Source organism: Cydia strobilella, chromosome 20, assembly GCF_947568885.1.
Source record: "Cydia strobilella chromosome 20, ilCydStro3.1, whole genome shotgun sequence".
In the NCBI taxonomy this organism is placed as follows: Eukaryota; Metazoa; Arthropoda; class Insecta; order Lepidoptera; family Tortricidae; genus Cydia; species Cydia strobilella.
In genome coordinates, this window is record NC_086060.1 from 8775948 (window position 1) to 8796488 (window position 20541).

The 20541-nt window shown below is 39.6% G+C and overlaps 3 protein-coding genes across 3 annotated transcripts; 2 read left to right on the forward strand and 1 right to left on the reverse strand.

The window, feature by feature from the left end:
• Positions 1-1072: 1072 nt before the first annotated feature.
• On the reverse strand, positions 1073-6812 carry LOC134750643 (serine/threonine-protein phosphatase PP2A 65 kDa regulatory subunit). Its single transcript, XM_063685863.1, has 6 exons — positions 6424-6812; positions 5582-5816; positions 4084-4270; positions 3206-3360; positions 2845-2962; positions 1073-2141 (listed from the first exon to the last, which is right to left on the reverse strand). The coding sequence occupies exons 1-6, from the start codon at positions 6647-6649 to the stop codon at positions 1290-1292; spliced, it is 1773 nt and encodes a 590-aa protein (XP_063541933.1). The 5' UTR covers positions 6650-6812; the 3' UTR covers positions 1073-1289.
• Positions 6813-7271: 459 nt separating this feature from the next.
• On the forward strand, positions 7272-8379 carry LOC134750654 (uncharacterized). The gene is made up of 2 exons (XM_063685877.1): positions 7272-7481; positions 7900-8379. The coding sequence occupies exons 1-2, from the start codon at positions 7280-7282 to the stop codon at positions 8355-8357; spliced, it is 660 nt and encodes a 219-aa protein (XP_063541947.1). The 5' UTR covers positions 7272-7279; the 3' UTR covers positions 8358-8379.
• A 3485-nt stretch (positions 8380-11864) lies between these two features.
• LOC134750616 (uncharacterized) lies at positions 11865-13296 on the forward strand. The gene is made up of 2 exons (XM_063685822.1): positions 11865-12098; positions 12865-13296. The coding sequence occupies exons 1-2, from the start codon at positions 11939-11941 to the stop codon at positions 13278-13280; spliced, it is 576 nt and encodes a 191-aa protein (XP_063541892.1). The 5' UTR covers positions 11865-11938; the 3' UTR covers positions 13281-13296.
• Positions 13297-20541: the final 7245 nt, after the last annotated feature.

The window sequence follows — 20541 nt, forward strand, 5'->3', positions numbered from 1 at the left end:
CTCTTCTACGGTGGCAAGGGATTCAAGAGGCGGGAGGAGGCAGTGGGCAAATTCACCGCCACCAACAAGGTTGATGAAGTTGCCTGGAATGTTAATAGTTGAAAAAATAATAATGAGATGAGTTCACGTTAAAATAAGAAGAAATTTTATACTAAACAAATAGTTCACATGTTATATTAAAAACAATTTTATACTCAAATTGGAGGCACCAAAATGTGGTTGATAAAATAATTCTAACTTGAAATTTAATTAATTAATTAACTGAGTTTATATTCAACTTTTATATGCTGTTGAGGGTTGCTAGAACAGTATTAGGCCTTCGTCAAAAGCAGAATTATTTGACTATGCTTTTATAGAACAAGCACGAGTTAGAGCACAAGTTAGAACTCTATTCCAACTTTAGTTCTGGTTGGTTTGGCAATGCGTAAAATTAACAACAACAATTATAGAAAAAAGAAACCTAATGTAGGTATGGCGTCCTTCAAAATGTTATATACCAGGGAGTGAGGAAAATAAACACTCGCAAGAAAAACCAACTTTCCTCTCTTGTTGCACGAATAACTATTCTACGACAAGCACATTAATTGAAAAATTATTCTTTGCTTACAAATAATGAAAAAAAGTTTACAATGCATGTGTTCGAAAAGTGCGTTTCCTACGGAGCCATATCATGCGGAAAGTACTACTTTTCCGCACTAGTGCGGAAAAGAGTACTTTTCGTGCATATGTCGAAAGTTTAAAGGGCCATATGTACTGTAAAACGTTGTACGGTACACGTGCGAATAGGTAATTTGCAACTCGTGTCGATTTAAAACACTCCTTTTAATAATTAAACTTATTTGCCATATGTTTTTTTATTTACTCGCACAATGCATAGTAAAACATTGTATGATACACGTGCGTAAAGATGATTTCCGCACTTGTTGCATAAATAGCTATTTAAAACGGATCGGAATAACAAGCATGGAAAAATATTTTGTCCAGTACTTTTGACGTCTAGCTAGACGTTGCATAATTCTTTGACGGTTAACGATTAGAATGATCATGTGGGATGACGAATGAAACAAGTATCTTGGATAAAGGCTTTTATTGATTATTTTTATACTAATTACAATTTCATAATTATAAAGTGCAAAGTAAATGCTATGAAACATCCAAAGAATCCTCACTGTTAGGTACTTTTTGCTGCAGACTAAGGTTTAATTTCGGTACAAACGGTATTCCCCGCGTTAATCTCCTTAAGATACTGGGAATAATGGAATAAATACTAATTAAAAATAAGGTACTATTTAACCGGCGATTCCTACAATCGCTTCCGACGCGAAGTATTTCACGTCCACATCGGGATCTACGTTAAGTTTCTCCAAAACTGGTTTCACTTGAGGCTGAATAACAGCCGGGTCGAGGAAAGGCGCCATCTTCTGCAGCGTCTTTGCCACGTTGAATCTGACGTTGGCGACATTGTCGTCGGCCATAGACAACACTGTGGGCAGGAGTACTCTAGTAGTTATATCTTTGCCGCATACTTCGGAGAGGACATTTATGCAGAATAAGTAAGTCATTCTGTGCAGATAGTTTTGTTCGCGGGACATGGCGAGTACTTTAGGGATCACATTAGTTTCTGCCCAAGACGGTCCATATTGCTCGACGAGTTTCTTAAGATTCAGGGTGGCAGCTTCACGGATAGCGTAGACGTGATCGATAAGCCAGGACATGCATAAGCCTGTGAGTTTTTCATCGAAGAAATCTTGCCCGAGTTGTCCAGCTAGGAGCGGCATGTGTTCAATGATGGCCAACCGTACGCGCCATTTTGTGTCTTCAGCCAAATCCACTATAGCCGGAAGGAGACTTTGGACCAGCTGTTGGATTCCGATAACTTCATTGACACACTCGAGGTTAGAAATGATGTTGAGACGGACTTCTGGGCATTCGTCCTTGAGTTGCGTGAGGAAGAGCGGCAGGAGGTGTTCGATGGTGTTCTGGCGGCCGACGATGGGGCTGAGGCCCATGATGACGGAGGCCAGCGCGGACTTGACGTGCTGGTTGGGGTCGCAGACCAGGTCCTTGATCTGGGGCAGGATCATGGTCATGATGATGTGCTCCTGGTGGGCTTTGTCCAGGTTCATGCAGAAGTCTTTCACCTGGGAATGAAAATTATCGTTTTACTAATGAATACCTTTATTTCTTATTTTAGGCTGTACTTCACAAGGTGTAATGGAAAGTGATAAGATAATCATGTGTATTTTTTATTGCCGCGCTTAGGGGTGTGTAATATTAATATTAGCATGGCACTGACCAGTTTTGTCTAGATTGCAACAATAATCATCAGTCAGTGTCAAGTCATTGTAAGATGTGCGACAGAAGGATGGACTCGGAAAAGATATCGTCGAGCGTCGAGCAGCAGCTATAGAGTTGACTAAACGCTGACGCTCGCGAGACACTAGTGTGGGGTGGATACGGAAACAAATATCACCTTATGGGACCCTATTACTAAGACTCCGCTGTCTGTCCGTCTGTCACCAGGCTATATCTCATGAATCGTGATAGCTAGACAGTTGAAATCTTCACAGATGATGTATTTCTGTTGCCGCTATAACAACAGATACTAAAAACAGAATAAAATGTATATTTAAGTGGGGCTCCCAAACAACAAACGTGATTTTTCTGTTGTTTTTTTTTGCGTAATGGTACGGAACCCTTCGTGCGCGAGTCCGACTCGCACTTGGCCAGTTTTACTATTATTTTTTGCTTATGCAGAATATTTAGGACTGAGGCGATGAGGCTTGGTTCGTGTATTTTTTTTAGTCTAGACAGTTAAAGGGTTAAATAGTGAGACTGACTGACCTTGCCGGCGGCGGCGGCGCGCACCTCGGCCTCGGTGTCCTTGAGCAGCGCCTGGAAGATCTGCGCCAAGTCCGCGCGCGCCAGCTCCGGCCCCACCGCCTGCTGCAGCTCCACGAACCTGCCCACCGACCACCACACACATTCATCAACAACACCCTGTCAAACACCGGGCACCGGAGCGGCGCGGCGTGCGAGCCCGCTTCCAGTAACCATATCCGAAATTTAACAACATCATTTTGGCGTACACCTTTCTCGATTTCTTCAAACTTTTATACAAGGCAGAAGAGGTTTGCGATGTTTCATGTTATTTTTATTACTACAATGGACAGATCATTTTTACAGGAGGCTTTACTTTACTCACTTGTCTGCCACCATGTAGCGGACCCTCCAGGATGTGTCCCCGGCGCGAGCTCGTACTGTGGGCATGACCAGCTGCTCCATATCTTCAGGCGGGAGGAGAGCCGCGACGGCGGCGCAGGCTTCCGCAGCCAGGAGACGTACGGAATCTTGCTCGTCCTGTTATTAAACAATTATGGTGTTTAAAGGAGTACACCTCAGATTTATATTGGGTAGCGGCAACTTCAGCTGGCATAATGAACTGGACTCTTTGAAAATCTAGTATGAGAACAAGATAAAAGAATATCATGTAAAAAGACTTCAGTTGACATCAAATACTGTCGTCACATTGTATGGGGAAGTAGTTTATCTTTAGAGGGAGACGATGCACTTACGGCAATGACTGACAAAATAAGCTACAGATTAGAGATGGGTTGAATATTCGGCAAGTTTTCTAATGTTTATATTCGGCCAAATTATTCGGTTAAAGTGCCGGCAAATATTTTTTATTACCTATGTTTGTCTTATCGCAGCACTGTAAAATGTGAGTTCCCCCAGAATTTTTCAAGTAGGAACTCTCTTCCATCAGGCTACGTTTACCCGCTCTCATAAAAACACATGACAAGGCAAATGTCAATAAAATAAAATACACTGGGAATCATTTCATGTTAACATCGTATTCGGCAAACTGCATATTCGGCCCACCTCTACTACAGATAAAAATGAACCTTATTAAACTGACTGTGGGAGAAGGCCGAGTAGGTCCATTTGACCGTGTCATCCTGGCACAGCAGGCGGAAGTGGCGTAGCTTCGTCTTCACAGGGCTCAGACGCAGCCGTAGGAAAATAGAAGACCTTTATATAGGCCTCTGGGTTTAGACGATAAGATCATGTTCAACTCACCTGTGCCAAATTGACGAACATGGGTATGAGATCGGACTTGACGTACTCCACCTCGACGACCCTCGCGAACTCTCCCAGCTTGTAGGCGGCGGCGCGGCGCACCATCGGCGTGTCGTCCTGGCACAGCAGGCGGAAGTGCTGGCGGAGCTCCGCCTTCACGGGCGCTGAGACGCGGCCGTAGCATACGCTGGGAAGGAGGTTCAATTTAACTACACCATTGACTAATTGCGCAATCATATTGGGGTCTAAAGCTCTGTTTTCCTAGGATAGTGGTGCCGTCATATACAACAACACTTTATGGTCGCAAAATAGTACATTACTACAGAGGCCGGGAAGGTAGGGGTTGCCGGCCGAATAGAATATACGGGTAGTTATGAGGCCGACAACCCGTTTTCACGCCGATGTATGTATAGTGCTTTTCTCAAACGTTTAATATAGGTATATAGTTTGTCAAAGGACTGTCTTATTTCAAACATAGACAGAGAGAATCATACTATCTTTGTCTTACACTAGTACTAACACCCAAAAGAAAAGGATGAGTATAGTTTTTTTTTTCTTATTTATTAACAAGATTTGCTGACCAACTATATATATCAATCAAATATCGTTTTTTTTTTAAACTAGGAGTATTCCAGCTTCCAGCGTAGCAAAACCGTCTCGTGTGATGCGGAAGGGTCCTGGATTTTCCCCAGGCTACCATCCCCCCACACAGTCCTACTGCTCGAATGGCCATAGTGCCATAGAGCCCGTCAGGTTAAAAAAAAATGGCTGAATGCCATGATGCTGTGCCACAATTATATGTGAAATAGAAATTAAAAAAAAGCGACTTCCCGGCCTAGGCCTGCAACTTTGTATGAAATTTCATTACAGACATCTCGTCTAGCCACGCCTGAAACGTGATACTTCCCAGCCTAATATAAAGAACGTATTATCAATATTACATAGCATGTTTGAGAAAAGAATGTTGTTTTAACTGGAAAACTTTATTGAGTGACTGGCAAACTCATACTTTACATGACCCTGTGTAAGACCCACTGTGCTTGTACCATAAGCTCAAAGAAAAGTGCTGGTGGCCCAACAATAATGCTTACAAAACCAGAGATTAAGTTTTTGGAACTTAATGAATTTCTTGAGCATAGGAGTTATGTCTTTGTGTGCTAAACTAAATTAATATAGTGTAAAGCAAATTAAAAAGGGAATTTGTGTTGTCATAAGAGAGCTTGTCACTGATATAGCACCATGTTATATTGGAGGTGTTCCAGATAGGAACACTACTGATCATCCCTTTACATATTTTTTTTTCTATATTAAGGAAAAATTGAATGATCTTCTAAACTAATATGTAATTCTTACTGATATACAATAAAGAAGGAATTAGTTGGAATGTGCAGCTAATTTATTCCATGTTTATTAAGCTGTCAGGCAGTTATAACAATCAATCTTCAAGATAATGTCACTGTTGAGAAATTAAAACGTGTAATTTGTTAAAAAAATTTACCTGAACAGGCCACAAGCCGAAGCCCTGGATGTGAACCAATCCCCACCAGCCAAACGCTGGACCAACGGCACAAAGTGCTGCTCCAGGGCCTGGGGCGTGTGATGGGCAGCCACGGCCCTGAGGGATGCTACAGCCTTGTCGCGCACTACCGTCTCTTCTACGGTGGCAAGGGATTCAAGAGGCGGGAGGAGGCAGTGGGCAAATTCACCGCCACCAACAAGGTTGATGAAGTTGCCTGGAATGTTAATAGTTGAAAAAATAATAATGAGATGAGTTCACGTTAAAATAAGAAGAAATTTTATACTAAACAAATAGTTCACATGTTATATTAAAAACAATTTTATACTCAAATTGGAGGCACCAAAATGTGGTTGATAAAATAATTCTAACTTGAAATTTAATTAATTAATTAACTGAGTTTATATTCAACTTTTATATGCTGTTGAGGGTTGCTAGAACAGTATTAGGCCTTCGTCAAAAGCAGAATTATTTGACTATGCTTTTATAGAACAAGCACGAGTTAGAGCACAAGTTAGAACTCTATTCCAACTTTAGTTCTGGTTGGTTTGGCAATGCGTAAAATTAACAACAACAATTATAGAAAAAAGAAACCTAATGTAGGTATGGCGTCCTTCAAAATGTTATATACACACTAAGTTATTTGGCAACATGTTAAGCACAGAAATAATGTTTGACCAAATTAACGTCCCTTCACAACAATGCGATAAAGACTATAAACAGAAATCTGAAGGTCTTAATAAATTAATTACAAACAAAAATCATTTTAACGCGTTGTGTGTACGAATGAGTAATCAATCGGCGAACTTTTTATTTTTACATACCGAGTTGCTCAGCAAGCGCCAGCAGCACTTCGTCTTCATCGTAGATCGTCTCTGTGAGGAAGGGGATCAGTTCAGATCTGGTTCTTTCCACGCCCAAAGCTAAGGCAATGGTGGATAACTTCTTGATAGAATTCAATCGGAGTTGCACATCCTCATTTTTCAACTCGTCAATCAACACCGCGATCGGATACAAAGACTCATCGGTCCCAGAGTCACTGGCTGCCATTTTGTTATGGAATTTTCTGTATATCTTCGATTGGAATAATTTCTTGCTTCACTTAGATTTACTTCAGATTTTTGTTAAAAACTGTACGCAGCCAAGATTCAATACTCAATACAAGACGTGCAAAATGGCAGCTATCACAGCCATAGAGCAAAGAGTGAAAATGGTGTTGCCATTGTTATTGTTTAGAAACCCTATAAATTCTGAAAATATTTATGTATGTCGTCCTGTCCTATTTGTTTGCGTTTTGTATAATACTTGTTTGGAATAAGTAAAAAAATAAATATATAAAATAGCATTTTAGCAATCAAAATCTTACAGATTTCTATACCTTTTATTTCATGTTTATTACAATTTCCCTCAAATTTATGGGTTCTCAATAGTAATACAATGGCAACATTAAAATGACTATAGACAAACCTATTTCTCTTTTAGACTAAAGCAAGTAGGTACTTATCCAAACAGCCCAGTTTAAATTTTAACAGATAGGTTAATAGAACTATAGAAGAACTGAGAAGAACCTCCTTCTAATTTTTTTGTGTTATTCTGTCATCTGAGAGAAAAGTTCATAATGGTTATCAAAACCCAAAATTTAATCATGACATAGTGTGCTCAGGAGTTTCCACTCTTGGCATGAGATTCGGCAATGGACCAGACACCAGTGAAAAGACGAAAGGCCAGGATGAAATCGCGATTAACGCCTCCATAGCCCACATCGTGTTGAGCTGCGTTGCAGGACAAGGAATAAGTCACTGGAATGAGATAAACTTCACCCAACCTGGAATGCACGGCAACCTATTTCTGTTTGGAATTTTTGGATACCTTTTGCACCAAAGTATTATTATTTGACTTTGTAACAACAAGAATCTGTTGTAACAAGTGGTATGTAATTTTAGATACATTGCTGGCTAAGTGGGTTCAACGAATTAAATTGCTCGATCAAAAGCCGCAATGTATCATAAATCCCATGCGATTTGTTGCCAAATGAGGCCAATTGATTGGGCTGGTCATGTTTTATGGTTTTGGCGCGTTTTCCCTATAAATGAATATTGATGAATAGTAGATACCTAATTACCTATATTAAACATTCTCTCATCTATTTTTCAAGTCGCCTGGGGTGCAAGGTGGGCCAAAGTAATAGATATACCAATAAACACATGAATATTAACGTAGAAATGTTCCTTGATACATGCGTTTATTCATAAATACTATTCAAACTACGGGTTCAAACTATTGCTATTATTTTTTTCCAGGCGCAAGATTTAAAATCAATATGGGCCCAGTATACAATTTCAGCGGAAAAGCTACGCGCTATCTTCCTATTCCTTGCATGATGGCCGATCTCTACAAAGGCAACCATCTTTTCGCAGGCTTACATTTGATGTCCGGCTTAGTTCCCTTCTCATTATCAATGATGGGCACTAGTTTTGACAGCGCGCAAGTGGGGAATTTAGTTATAGCTGGCAACATTATTTCTTTAGGACATTATTCTCTGGAAAACCATGTGGAGTGGGGTTTTTATACCGCTGCCGCAGCGGTTTTTACTTATTATTTGTGCCCCCAAACGGGTCCTAAGATCATATATCCTTTTGGCTTGGCACTGATGGAGTATTGCGCTTATAGGGCGTTTAAAATTAAATTAGAACGTAAGAAGATGATTATGAATTTTATCATAGCCGTGCTGCTTATCATTGATCCTTGTGGTTGTTGATTGTAAAGAAAACTAGCCCTCTGAAGAAGTTTTAAAAATAAATGACTAAGCTTTGCTATTAAATAACACAAGATCAACAGGGAGTGACGAGCTTTCATTGTAGCTTATATACTATCTAAATTTGTATACATAACTAGTTTCTACCTACGACTTCGTCTGTGTGGTATAATGATTATGATAGATAATTAATAAAAACTGTCCTGTCCTATCGGGCCTCAAACTATCTACGTATCAACAGGCCAATTCGAACGTATACTGACATCAGGATGATATTTGAATCATGCTTTTTACTTATATAGTTATCGTGCGTTTCGCCAGAGCCAATCACGCGCCAATACGCCCAATACATGGAAAATTAAGGACGAGCGAAATGCACGATAACTGAATGATATCCGTTAGATCGTAACAATGAGTTTCTCGGGACTTACCTATACACGAAATATAAAGGAGACGTGAGAAAGCCTATTGCGAAAAAGTTCGAAGATATGTGAGGGCCACAATCTTTCTGCCAACGTTTATACACCAGAGCTCTTATACAATGAGAGTAAACCTGTGCGGGGTCTGTGCCCTGTGCCCAACAATGAGACGCATATGGGGCATTACAAAAGTATCGGGTACGAGCTATTTTTTAACACTTCTGCTAAGACGCCGATATTTGGCACATAACTTTTGATAGCTATAAATTCATCGATACTGAATACAGGTTTCTGCAGGTTATTAAGGTAGCTGTCATATGCGCCAAGTCTCCGACAAAGTACTTTTTTGTGGAATGCCTGGGAATGCCCCATATGGGCTGGTGACATAGACATTATATACAAGTAGTTATAGACGCGCCACCGAGCGACCGGGCGTAAGTATAATAAGAATAAGAATGATTTATTGCAGTACTGTGTACATTTGTAGATGGTAATCATGATACAATTACAATTAACTAATTAATTAATTAATATTAAATCATTTTACGGTTTAGACACTTGTTTTAGTCACTCGCGCGACATGTTTCGGAGAGCCTAGGTCTCCTTTCTCAAGCACTAATAGTGCGAGCAGCGTTCACGACGACCGTGTATTGCGTACGTAAACCGTAAAATGATTTAATGTTAGTATGTCTCACAACAGTTTAAATTCGATAATTAATTAATTATAAAATTTGGGCAGCATACATGCAGCATAGGATTTTTTCTCTTTCATTTTTATAAATTTCGGTATTTCGCCATCGCCTCCTACCTATGATGCCACCCGGTCGGTGATAAGGACAAATCATGGCACTATTTTCTGTTTCCTCTTATAGGAATCGCAATAAGACTATCTTTCTCTATCAAAGAGTGTCAGGCCCTTGTAGTAGCCGTACTGGACTGACTCACTGAAGCACCGCCCAGTGGCGCCGCCACTATCTACCGTGTAACATAAACTTACCATTTACCTCTCACGACGTTTGAAATGATTCCCATTGTCTATACGTGTCTTGCTTTGTCACAAAAAGCTTTGTCATCACAAAACAAAAGGAATCGATACAATAACAGGGTAGGGTAACCAACCGTCGCGTGTTCGAGTGAGTGTCCCTAATGCACGCGCTAGGGTGCCCCATTCGAGCCCCTGCCGGGACAATTTCATTACGTCTTAGACGAGTTGAAAGTAGAATTACGCATTTTAACGTAACCAATATAAGAATAGTAATATTGAAGTCATATCGAGAGCATACAGTACCTTGCATAAACCTCGTACCTAAGAGACTTCGAGCTTATAGGTACATGGGGTCCCTAAAACCAACGCCAAGACTTAAAGAGCTTATAGTACAGCTGATGGGCTACAAGATTAAGCAAATTTACCCTTAATGAAACTCATTTTTTGAGATATCGGCACCTTTATAAGAATCCTGGTTATATTATAAAAGGTATACAAAAGTGCCGATATCTAAAAACATGAGATTTTCATTAAGGGTAAATTTGCCTAATCTTGTATCCCATCAGCTGTTTTGTAACTCTTTAAGTCTTGGCGTTGGTTTTAGGGACACCCGATATATGAGTTGGAAATTTTCCCGGAGTTAATAAAACAAAAGCTTTACTAAAACGTATACAATGTTATGCTAGAATCTAAAACTCCTTGTACAGAGATCAGTTAGTGGTATGTTCTATAAAAAGGGACCTTATTGTCGATGGCGCTTACGCCATTATAAAAGATGCTCCGATATAAATACAATGCCGCGCGACGCTGTGCGGCGTAAGCGCCATCGACAATAAGGTCCCTTTTCATAGAAAATGCCCCAGTTTGTCTTTGTCTCAACTCAATTTATGTATAACTGTATAAGTAACTTGTTTGTAGGTAACACAATACTGTGGTTAGTTAATTTTAGATTCCATCAAGTCATTAGTCACTGGCGGGTGCTGCCTCTGCGTGCGTCCCATATACTTATGACTCGGACAAGGGCATCCCATCCGCATATGCTCGGTGTACCCCTTACATTTCATTAATGTCAAAAGGGCTTCTTCGTGTTGGCTTCGGCTCCGCGCACGCCTCCCAAATGTCCGAAACACCATTGTTCCGTGACGGGAATGACATACATATGTGGTTACTAGTGTTACTATACCTATATACTACTTTACTAAAACGAAATATAAAAGGTAGTGCCTTTATTTTCGGGAGCAGCAGATATCGGTTACCGCATCTGGTGGCCATTATCAAGGATCCAGAAACCGAAACCGATACTTACTGCATTATTCCCAGACGCAAAAGGTTTTTGTGAAGAAATACATATGAAGGGTACACGGAAAGAATATGTCTAGTCACTTAAGTAACATTTTGAGTAATCGCGGTTTTAAAATTTGGAACCATGTCAAAATGTATGGTAATTCCGTGACCAGGTCTTTTTTTACTAAAAAAAAGTTGTGTTACATATATTATGCAGTGGTAGCAAAATATATAAGTAATAGTTCATTAAGAGCTCTACATTTTGAGATGAAAATCTCATTTTCCGGAAAAAGTGACTAGACATGTTCTTTTCGTGTACCCTTGTGTATTTCGTGTACTATATTACACAACTGTTTAATAGTACAGTCAGTCGCAAAAATATCCGCACGAGAAGGGTGTGAGCAATACCTAGTACACTTACTTTCTTTGCTTACTGCACCCATTAAACTTAGTCTAGATACCTATTACCTACTTGTTGAACATCTTATTCACGGAATACTACTAGTTCTGTGATCTTATTCCTTCTATTCAAAGTCCGTTTAAGATAACTTTGCACCGTCTTGAATAGAACTAAGTGAGGAGGTGTCATTATACACTTCACATTTTTATAGAAATTTGACATTAACACTGTCATTGCAAAAACCATGCAAAGTTAGCTTAGTCCGGCTCTAAGCATTCTGTATAGATTTGGCTAAATTATTAACCCGAATAACAATAATGTTCGTTTAAATAAATCAGACAAGCACTGGCACTTTTCATTACATCGACAACGTAGTGAAGGTAGTGACACCTAAATTAACATACAAGTCATACAACTTGACAGCCGTTTGTCACTGTCATTTACAATTTTACTATTTTCTACACAAGTTTATTTTTGAATGTTTTTTATTTAGCTAATGGGCCAAGATGAAAATATCCACGCGGCTCTATCGCACGTGGTGCTCTGCTGCGTCACAGGACCCAGTCTTGGTCGCGTGCATATCAAAAACTACACCCACCCGGGTATGCACACGAACCTGCTGCTTCATGGCGTTGTGGGATTCCTTCACTATCACGGTTAGTTGACTGTTATCAGCTATAAAAAAAATCTTAAAAGCCATTTGACAATAAAGCAATACGGCCCTGCTGCTTACGTGGGCAGTCTTTACGATACTTTTGCACAAACTTGGCGTAAGAAATCCACCTATCCCTATAAGCGCCATATTTGACGTAGCACTTGGCATGAAAACTTAGCATGGTCCATGGCGTGGTCCGACTCTAGGCCAATTAACGATATCAAAATTGAATGCAATCATAATACAAGTGCCTTTATCTGAAAATGTAATTTTCAGTCATTTGTTTTTGAGATAGTTTGGGCTTGGGAGGGCAGAATATTTTGGGCCTCAAATCGTGTCAGACAGAGAAGAACTGACGATTACCCCTCAACTATCACTAAATTTACGAAAAGCTTGAAGCTATCATTTACTCTACAAAATGCTGGGAGTTGAAGGGCAAGTGTTCATCTGAATTCAGATTTCAATGTCTATTGTCCCTAAAATCTTTTCTGAAAAGTTTTAGGTTTTTTTATGTATATTTAAGAATTTTGCCGGAACCAGGGACACTTCTATTCTGGATAAACATTTCCTTCGATAAAAGACATCTGAATTTTTGCATAAAAGATTGTTAGCCCAAAGACGTTCTGAACAGCGCACCTTTTTTAAGTTACAGGAATGGTTGGCCAGATCTAAATTGATCCAAGAAACAGACATTCAGATCTTATATGTTTGATTCGGATATGTTTGCGGTGGCTTTAAACCATCTTCAATGGGTCTTTTATTTCCAGGAGGCTTCGGTGACGTCGCCCAAGCTTACAAGATCAGCCTGGCCGCATCCAGATACCTCCCGATCCCCTGTCTAATGGCCGACCTAACTCGAGGCGATGACGTACGCTCCCTCATCCATCTTCTCTCCGGAGTTGTCCCTTTCGTCATCGCAGTGACAGGAACTGAGGACAGACACTTCGGGAACCTCATGGTGTTCATCAACATAATTTGTTTAGTGTTCTACTCGCATGAAAAGAATAGCGGGTGGGGATGGTACACGGCAGGTGCGGCTGTGTTCTCGTATCTGGCCGCGCCGCAGATCGGTGGGTTCGGCCCGAAGGTGATATACCCTTTGGGGTTGGCGTTGATGGACTATTGCGGGTACAGGGTGCATGGGGTTGCTAGACAAGCGGCGGAGCAGCCTCCTCGTCGGTAATAAAGGGAATGTTACTGTATTTGTTTCTATCATTTAAAATGTTCAGGGTTTTCATCCCAATTATCACACATACATAAAACATTTAATTTGAGGTTAATACGAGCTTTCTCTTACTAATTTTAATGAGAGGTAGAGGTAGGAGTGGGTTTTTTCAGCTGGTCCAAAACGGCCCAATTGTCATATATATATATATATATGTTGTTATAAGCTAGACGTACTAGGGGAATGCTGGTCTCTGTCCCAGTACAATCAGGGTATTAAATATCAACACGACTTGAAACACTACTTTAATGTATGCAATATTAAGGTTGATACATATTTCTGGCAATTTGTCCGTATTGATATTTAAGACGTTGGCTGGCATGAACATCACCGGTGGGATCACGTACCTAATCTTCTCTGTGTGGCCATCAGCAGCATATAAATCTTCTCTGTGTGACCATAAGCATCACCGGTGGGATCAAAAGCTCATTACCTCTTATTAACTTCAGTAATAGTCTGATGCTGTTACCATCACCGGTGGGATCACTAAATTTGTATGGGGCGTGGGAGCAACACTTTATGTAAAGTATGGTGGGCAGCCAACGTGTTAATATCTTGACACATGGTATCTTTAACAATAAAGGTGACAGTAGGGTATCATCTAAACACTGAGAATTATCATGTCGAGAACTAGGACGTTTATCTTAGGTACGCACCATTTCACCAAACAGCATTTGCATTTGAAGGGTTTCCGAATTGCAATTGCAGGAAACATGGCCCAAGTGCTCAGAACATGGCTACTTGATAGCATATACATACTGTAATAGTATTGACTATTGACCATTGTAATTAAATTAAATTAAATTAAATAATGAAATAAAACTATGAAAACGGATTATATCGCGTATATTGAATTTATAATTCATCCCGACGTTTCGAACTCTTTACAGCGTTCGTGGTCAACGGGTGACGGGTGAATTATAAATTCAATATACGCGATATAATCCGTTTTCATAGTTTTATTTCATGAGTAACTATCGCGGTAACCGAAGACAATATTAAATTAAATAATTATTTATTTTCAGGCATGGCCCATAGAGGTGTTAGTAACAAAAGAAAAACTTAAATACTAATGTTAAAAAGTACAATTAATTAAAACCTACCATGCACATCAATAACTTAGAGCTAGGACTAAATACCGGGTGAGCCGTACTTATTTATAACACATAAAACATTTACTATTCCATTAAAATTTAAAATTTTACTAGTATGATAATCATAGACATGTCAATAATTAGAATAATTCATAAAATAGCAGCAAAATTATACATATAAAATTAATAAAATTACAATTATTATATTATTTAATCAGATTTGGTCATGTATAGAATATAAATAAATTAGAAATTAAACAGAATTGAATAAGTGTTATATATTTAATAATTTGTAAATTAAATTGTCCAATGCCTTTATCACTAATATATCTCTCTGAACTAATATGTATTAGTATAAAATAGCTAGTGCAGTAGTTCTATGGCCAAAGGATCTGACAAACAAAATTTAACATGTGTTTTTTCAGTGATTGAGAAAAAAATGTAAAAACCCGCGCTATGGCCATTTTTTCCGCGAGTTTCGTACGGCGCGCCATAGCCTTGGTATGTTCCCTTATAATTTCTTAGCTTTAAGCCCCATCTTAAGTGATCATTTAGTACCTACCAAAACATTATGTTTAGGCGCTAGTATATACCCACTAGATACCTTATCTAGTGGGTATATACTGTCTTATATTATAAGTAGCGACCCGCCCCGGCTTCGCACGGGTGCAATGCTGATGTATTATACATATAAACCTTCCTCTTGAATCACTCCTATTAAAAAAAATCGCATCAAAATCCGATGCGTAATTTTAATCCATCCAGACAGCAGCGGGCTGAGCACGGTTGCATTTTTATCGCCTGTCACCATGCCTGTCACGTTCTAACAAGTATGTAAGTGCGAATGTGACAGGCATAGTGACAGGTGATAAAAATGCAACCATGCTGACACCGCAGGAAGCGACTTTGTTTTATATTATGTAGTGATAGTGAAGAGCAGAGAGCCAATCTACTCATGCAGATTTAAAAAAAGAGTAAAAACACATCAAAAACATTACCAGATGAGTAAACAGCAACTGATGCAATCTATTATTAAAACCTCGTTTTAACTTTTATGATGTCGTAAAGCAGGATGGCGCTATTTATCGAAGGGAGGTGACGACATGCGTCCGTCATCACGGTTTTCTAGTCGTAATATTAGTAGGAGCTTAATTGTGATGTGATGATATAGCTTAAACGTACAGCAGAGAAGTCACTTTGTTGTAAACTAGCGACCCGCCCCGGCTTCGCACGGGTAGTTCAACAAATTTACACAAAACCTTTACAAATTATACATATAAACCTTCTTCTTGAATCACTATCTATTAAAAAAAACCGCATCAAAACCGTTGCGCAGTTTTTAAGATCTAAGCATACATAGGGACAGACGGACGGACAGACAGCGGAAAGCGACTTTGTTTTAGTAGTAGTAGTAGTAGTAGTAAACTCTTTATTGTACAAATATACATATTAAAAATTACATGGTACAAATAATAAGATGTACAAAGGCGAACTTATCCCTTTGAGGGATCTCTTCCAGTTAACCTTTGAGTAGATGAGAGGAGAAAGTGAAAAGAGGGTGACAAATGTAGCAAAATGTACAACAAGGTACCAGAAAGATAAAGGATATAAATACATACAAAATTAATAGGATAAACATATAATATATTACACAAAAAGGAATGGGGAAAATACACTAAAAATTGGAAAGAAGTAGAAAAATATAAAGCAACATACAATACAAATATAGGCACATTAATCAATCAGATAACCACAGCTTCTTTAACCTCTCCTTGAACGACGCAAGCGATGTTTTATTACTATATAGTGATTGTAATACTAAGCTACTGCGTATACTTATAGTCACTTCTCTGCTATATTTATTTATTTAATCTTTATTGCACAGGACATAAAGTACAAAAGGCGGACTTAATGCCAGAACGCATTATGTACCAGTCAACGAAATCGCACTTAAAACAAACCTACCTATAAAGAGAAAAAGCTATACGTGACTAAAGTTCTCTTAATATGTATATTTTTTAGGCAGCAATAGCACAGATTATATAATACTATACTAGGTATTGCTATTGGCATAGAGTAACTTATACTCGAGCGGTACTGTCATAGTAAATTTGGTAACCACTGTAAATTCACTGCCATCTGTCGACACACTTTAAAACTAAAAATGAAGATGTATTTAAATATGGATAAATGATTTTTTTTTATTTGCTTAATTATTTTTATAATTTTTGACCCATGTTCTTTCACTTATATGCGTTAAAATTGTTAAATAACAAACGAAACCGTCAACGCCATCTATACGGCAATAGGCCAAAGCTAGTAGCGCCCTCTGAACGAGAATCAAATTTTCTTGATTTTCGAGGCACGTTTTTTTCTTAAGACTGTATCCATCTATTACGGAGTTAGATCTATCTTTGCTGGTGACACCGCGGCCCTAAACCAAATGACCCCGCTGCTCCCACTGTCTGTCGCTATAAAGTTAAAAGCACATAAGTACAATAAACCCAAATCTCGCATTCGCATTTCAGCGATTATCTTCATCTTTTATTGTTAGAATAATATTTAAATCGTTGCGCCATACTGAGGAGCGATGAAATAGTTGATTTTCAACAGTGTTGCAATTGTTTATTCCATACGATGTTTGTTTCAATCGGAATCGGAATACGCAGTGATCCATTTCGAGATTATCGAGCTATTTACACTATTCGACGGCATATAAACAAAGTCAGTCAGGGCCACTCGGGGCAAATGAACACATAATGATCAACTGCACACTGCATGTTATTGTGATAAATTGCTCATTTTATCTATCTATTTAACTAGATTAAGTTATAAAATTTAACATGTGTCAACAACCCTATTGTAATGACTGGCATCGGAATTCTAGATACTGGCCCACTAAGATGGGCCACCGTGTAGAGAGGGTAGTGGTGTCGGATGGCTTATGGCGCGGCGTGTCGTTTTTTCGCCCGCACATCAAAGGTCAGCGCCAGCGCCAGTACGCATCTACACGTGGCCCATTTCACAGTGGTGTTCGACCGCGGTCGAGTGTGGACGTTCGTGCTTTGTACGTTTACGATTTTTTTTGCTTAAAAAGATGACTACGTGGCCTCATCATGAAGTAATGAAGTTTGTAGAACTATATCTTGTACTTAGTTGCATTTTTCAATTATCGCATGGCCATCTCGCTGGTCCAGCGCTGGGCCACCGTGTACAGGAGCCATTAAGTTAAGGACTTATAAGACCGTCTCAGCTAACTCTGCAACGACTTTGCTGTGATAAAGTGTGATACTATACCTAAACATCATGGGGTAGACCGAGGCGAATTGAACCACAGGGCAAATCGGATCAAGATGAAAAATCCATTGATGATATGAGCTTTCTCTTATATTATAGTCAAGATAAGAAATATTGTAAATATCAACAGATTTTTTAGGTCTACTTTTGATAAAAATACAGTAATGGTGGCATTTCCTTTCACACGTTGATGCTTGGACGGACAGTCGTATCCAATTCAATCTAAGCTAGGCGCATTTGCCCCTAAGCACTTGCTAGCTACATGTTTGATTTGAAGCTTCAGCCATTGACACACATTCAGAATATTAGGCTTCCATTTAACTGCCATATTAACCTACACACTATCTCCGGCTGGATAAAGCCCTAAGCCACACGCCAAAAAGATTTAAAAAGGCTTGTTAGAGCATAAAGTTAGTCTCTTTTACTTGCAAGAGAGGCTTTAGACAATAGTCAGATGTGAATTGACCGGAAAGTATGGTTCGCTCGGGTTTATTGCAGAAATTAAACACTATTAATTTGTTTTGTATAGGATTTATGTGCGTAAAAATTAGGGTAACAACTAAAGTTCAACGACAAGGTGGTCAGTATGAATATATTGTTTTTTATTTTCACAAAAGCGAACTCAAATAGATCTTTTAACTTAGTCCACCTTAGGTAAACGCGTACCGTAGTGCATGAGCGTTTGTAACTCATAGCGCCACTTGCACCATTCCACTAACCCGGCGTTAACCGGTTAAACCTGGAGTTACCATGGTTACCAGTACGTTTTGACACTGGGTTAACGGTTTAGGGAAGGTGGCCTAAAGCGGGCACCGTGCCCAAAGCGAATTACTTTCAAAAAAGTAAGTCGTTAGTTTCAAAAAAGAGCGCGGTGCCCGCGCACCTCGCGTCATGTCCGTGTCAGTCCGGGTCACCTGCGAGCACGCCATTATACGCTTTGTCGAAAAAATGTTAGCTGTTTATTGAAAAATATTGCAAGGTATGTTTCGTGTGTTCTCTCATTTGTTATGATTGCAATGACATTATCAATGCCTGTCAATTATTAATTACTTATCTGGCCGCAATACCATTGCATTAAACTCCACATTTCTCAATATTTTGAGGTTCGATTTTGATTGCATATTTTAAGTGTCAGAAAAGGCAAAGCGGGCAGGGTAATGCGGGCACTGCCACGGCAAGGCATAATGATTTTCCTCTGTGATTGCTGCTGAGAGATTAAAATAGATGGTTTGTTTTCTATAGTTATGGCTATCCCATTTCGGTACATTATGTGCGTGACCACTTTGCCCTAAGCGAGTGCCCACTTTAGCCCCCCCCCCTAGGGCATAGCGGGCAATCGTAGAGGTTTTATAAATTGTGTATAATTATTTTGTATTTTATTTTTCGAAAAATTAAGTCTTAATCCATCGAAAATGTTTATGCCTCGGACCCGGACCGTTCTGCTCTGCCGTGACTCATCGTAGTCGTTATAACAAATAGGGTGCGTGCCCACTATTAAGTTTATCTGTGCAGTGAATTGACCCAATCAGTTTATTGCCAACTGTTATTGTTTATTGATAACGATACTATGATATGATGCGAGAGATGAATGAGGCAATCGTTAAATCCAAACAAATTTGAGGAAAAAGGCTGAAATTAGTTGGTTCAAGCAGGTTCATGTAACTTGAGTAACTTGGCATGAACATTCACGTAACATATGTATTATATGTATACATCTCTGTGTCTGGTTGCAAACAATTGTTATGCAAAGGAAACAGAGCGAGTAGAAGTTTTGTAAGTATGTAAAACTTAGCGCCACTTGCACCATTCCACTAACCCGGGATAACCGGTTGAATCGGGAGTTACCATGGTTACCAGTACAATTTGACACTGGGTTAACGGTTTAACCGGTTAACCCCGGGTTAGTGGGATGGTGCAAGTGGCCCTTAGTCTCTTAAATTACCATCGGTAAACATCGGTGACCATTATCTTTCCAAAAACATAGATACATATAATCACGCCTATTTCCCGGAGGGGTAGGCAGAGACCACGGATTTCCACTTGCTACGATCCTGACATATCTCTTTCGCTTCCTTCACTTTCATAACATTCCTCATACACGCTCGCCGGTTTAGGGTGCTCTTGACCTGGCCTTTCTTCAGGATTTCCCCGATCTGATCAGAGAAAGTCCGCCGAGGTCTGCCCCTTCCAACTCCCGTTTCTACCTCTCCCTTATACACTCTCTTTGTCTTTCTCTCTTTCCAAAAATGTTTATATATATTATTTTATATTATTATATATTATCGTTAATTATGTTAACGATGGTATTTCCTCAGTTGGGCTGCTCCAGATTCGAGCGAGATGACATTTCCACATTTTCGTTTATCGACCGCGATGTTATAGACCGCGGGCCAGGAACAGATTTCCATGACCAATCGCCTCCCGGGCGAAAACTCGTAAAGTGGTTAACGGCTATGTATGATGAACCCTCGTGAACGTCAGCTACCGCTCCGTTGGTGGGTTGAGGAATGGCAGCAAATAAAGTCTATAAAAAAATTTAGTCATCGCCTCCCGCTTGATACTTTGTCAGATGATAGTTTAGATGCTATTGTTAATAAAACAAATCGTCAGCCGGTCGTATCGCGGTGGAAAGATCGTGTTACGCGTTTCGGTAGCTGCCATTCCTCAACCCACCAACGGAGCGTCAGCTGACGTTCACGAGGATTCATCATACATAGCCGTTAACCGCTATACAAGTTTTCGCCCGGGAGGCGATGACTGACGAAATTTGCGCCTGGCTCGCGGTCCATTATAAAACAAAGCCTGAAAGCCTTCGGGTGCAAATGTAA

Bases quoted from the DNA above. Each gene is read 5' to 3' on its own strand.
- LOC134750654 (XM_063685877.1), top strand. From the start codon at position 7,280: ATGAGATTCGGCAATGGACCAGACACCAGTGAAAAGACGAAAGGCCAG. The intron at 7,482-7,899 runs GTATTATTATTT...ATTTTTTTCCAG, and splicing joins TGGATACCTTTTGCACCAAA to GCGCAAGATTTAAAATCAAT.
- LOC134750643 (XM_063685863.1), bottom strand. From the start codon at position 6,649: ATGGCAGCCAGTGACTCTGGGACCGATGAGTCTTTGTATCCGATCGCG. The intron at 5,817-6,423 runs GTATGTAAAAAT...TTAACATTCCAG, and splicing joins GGCGCTTGCTGAGCAACTCG to GCAACTTCATCAACCTTGTT. The intron at 4,271-5,581 runs GTAAATTTTTTT...CCTCCTTCCCAG, and splicing joins TCGGCTTGTGGCCTGTTCAG to CGTATGCTACGGCCGCGTCT.
- LOC134750616 (XM_063685822.1), top strand. From the start codon at position 11,939: ATGGGCCAAGATGAAAATATCCACGCGGCTCTATCGCACGTGGTGCTC. The intron at 12,099-12,864 runs GTTAGTTGACTG...TTTTATTTCCAG, and splicing joins GGGATTCCTTCACTATCACG to GAGGCTTCGGTGACGTCGCC.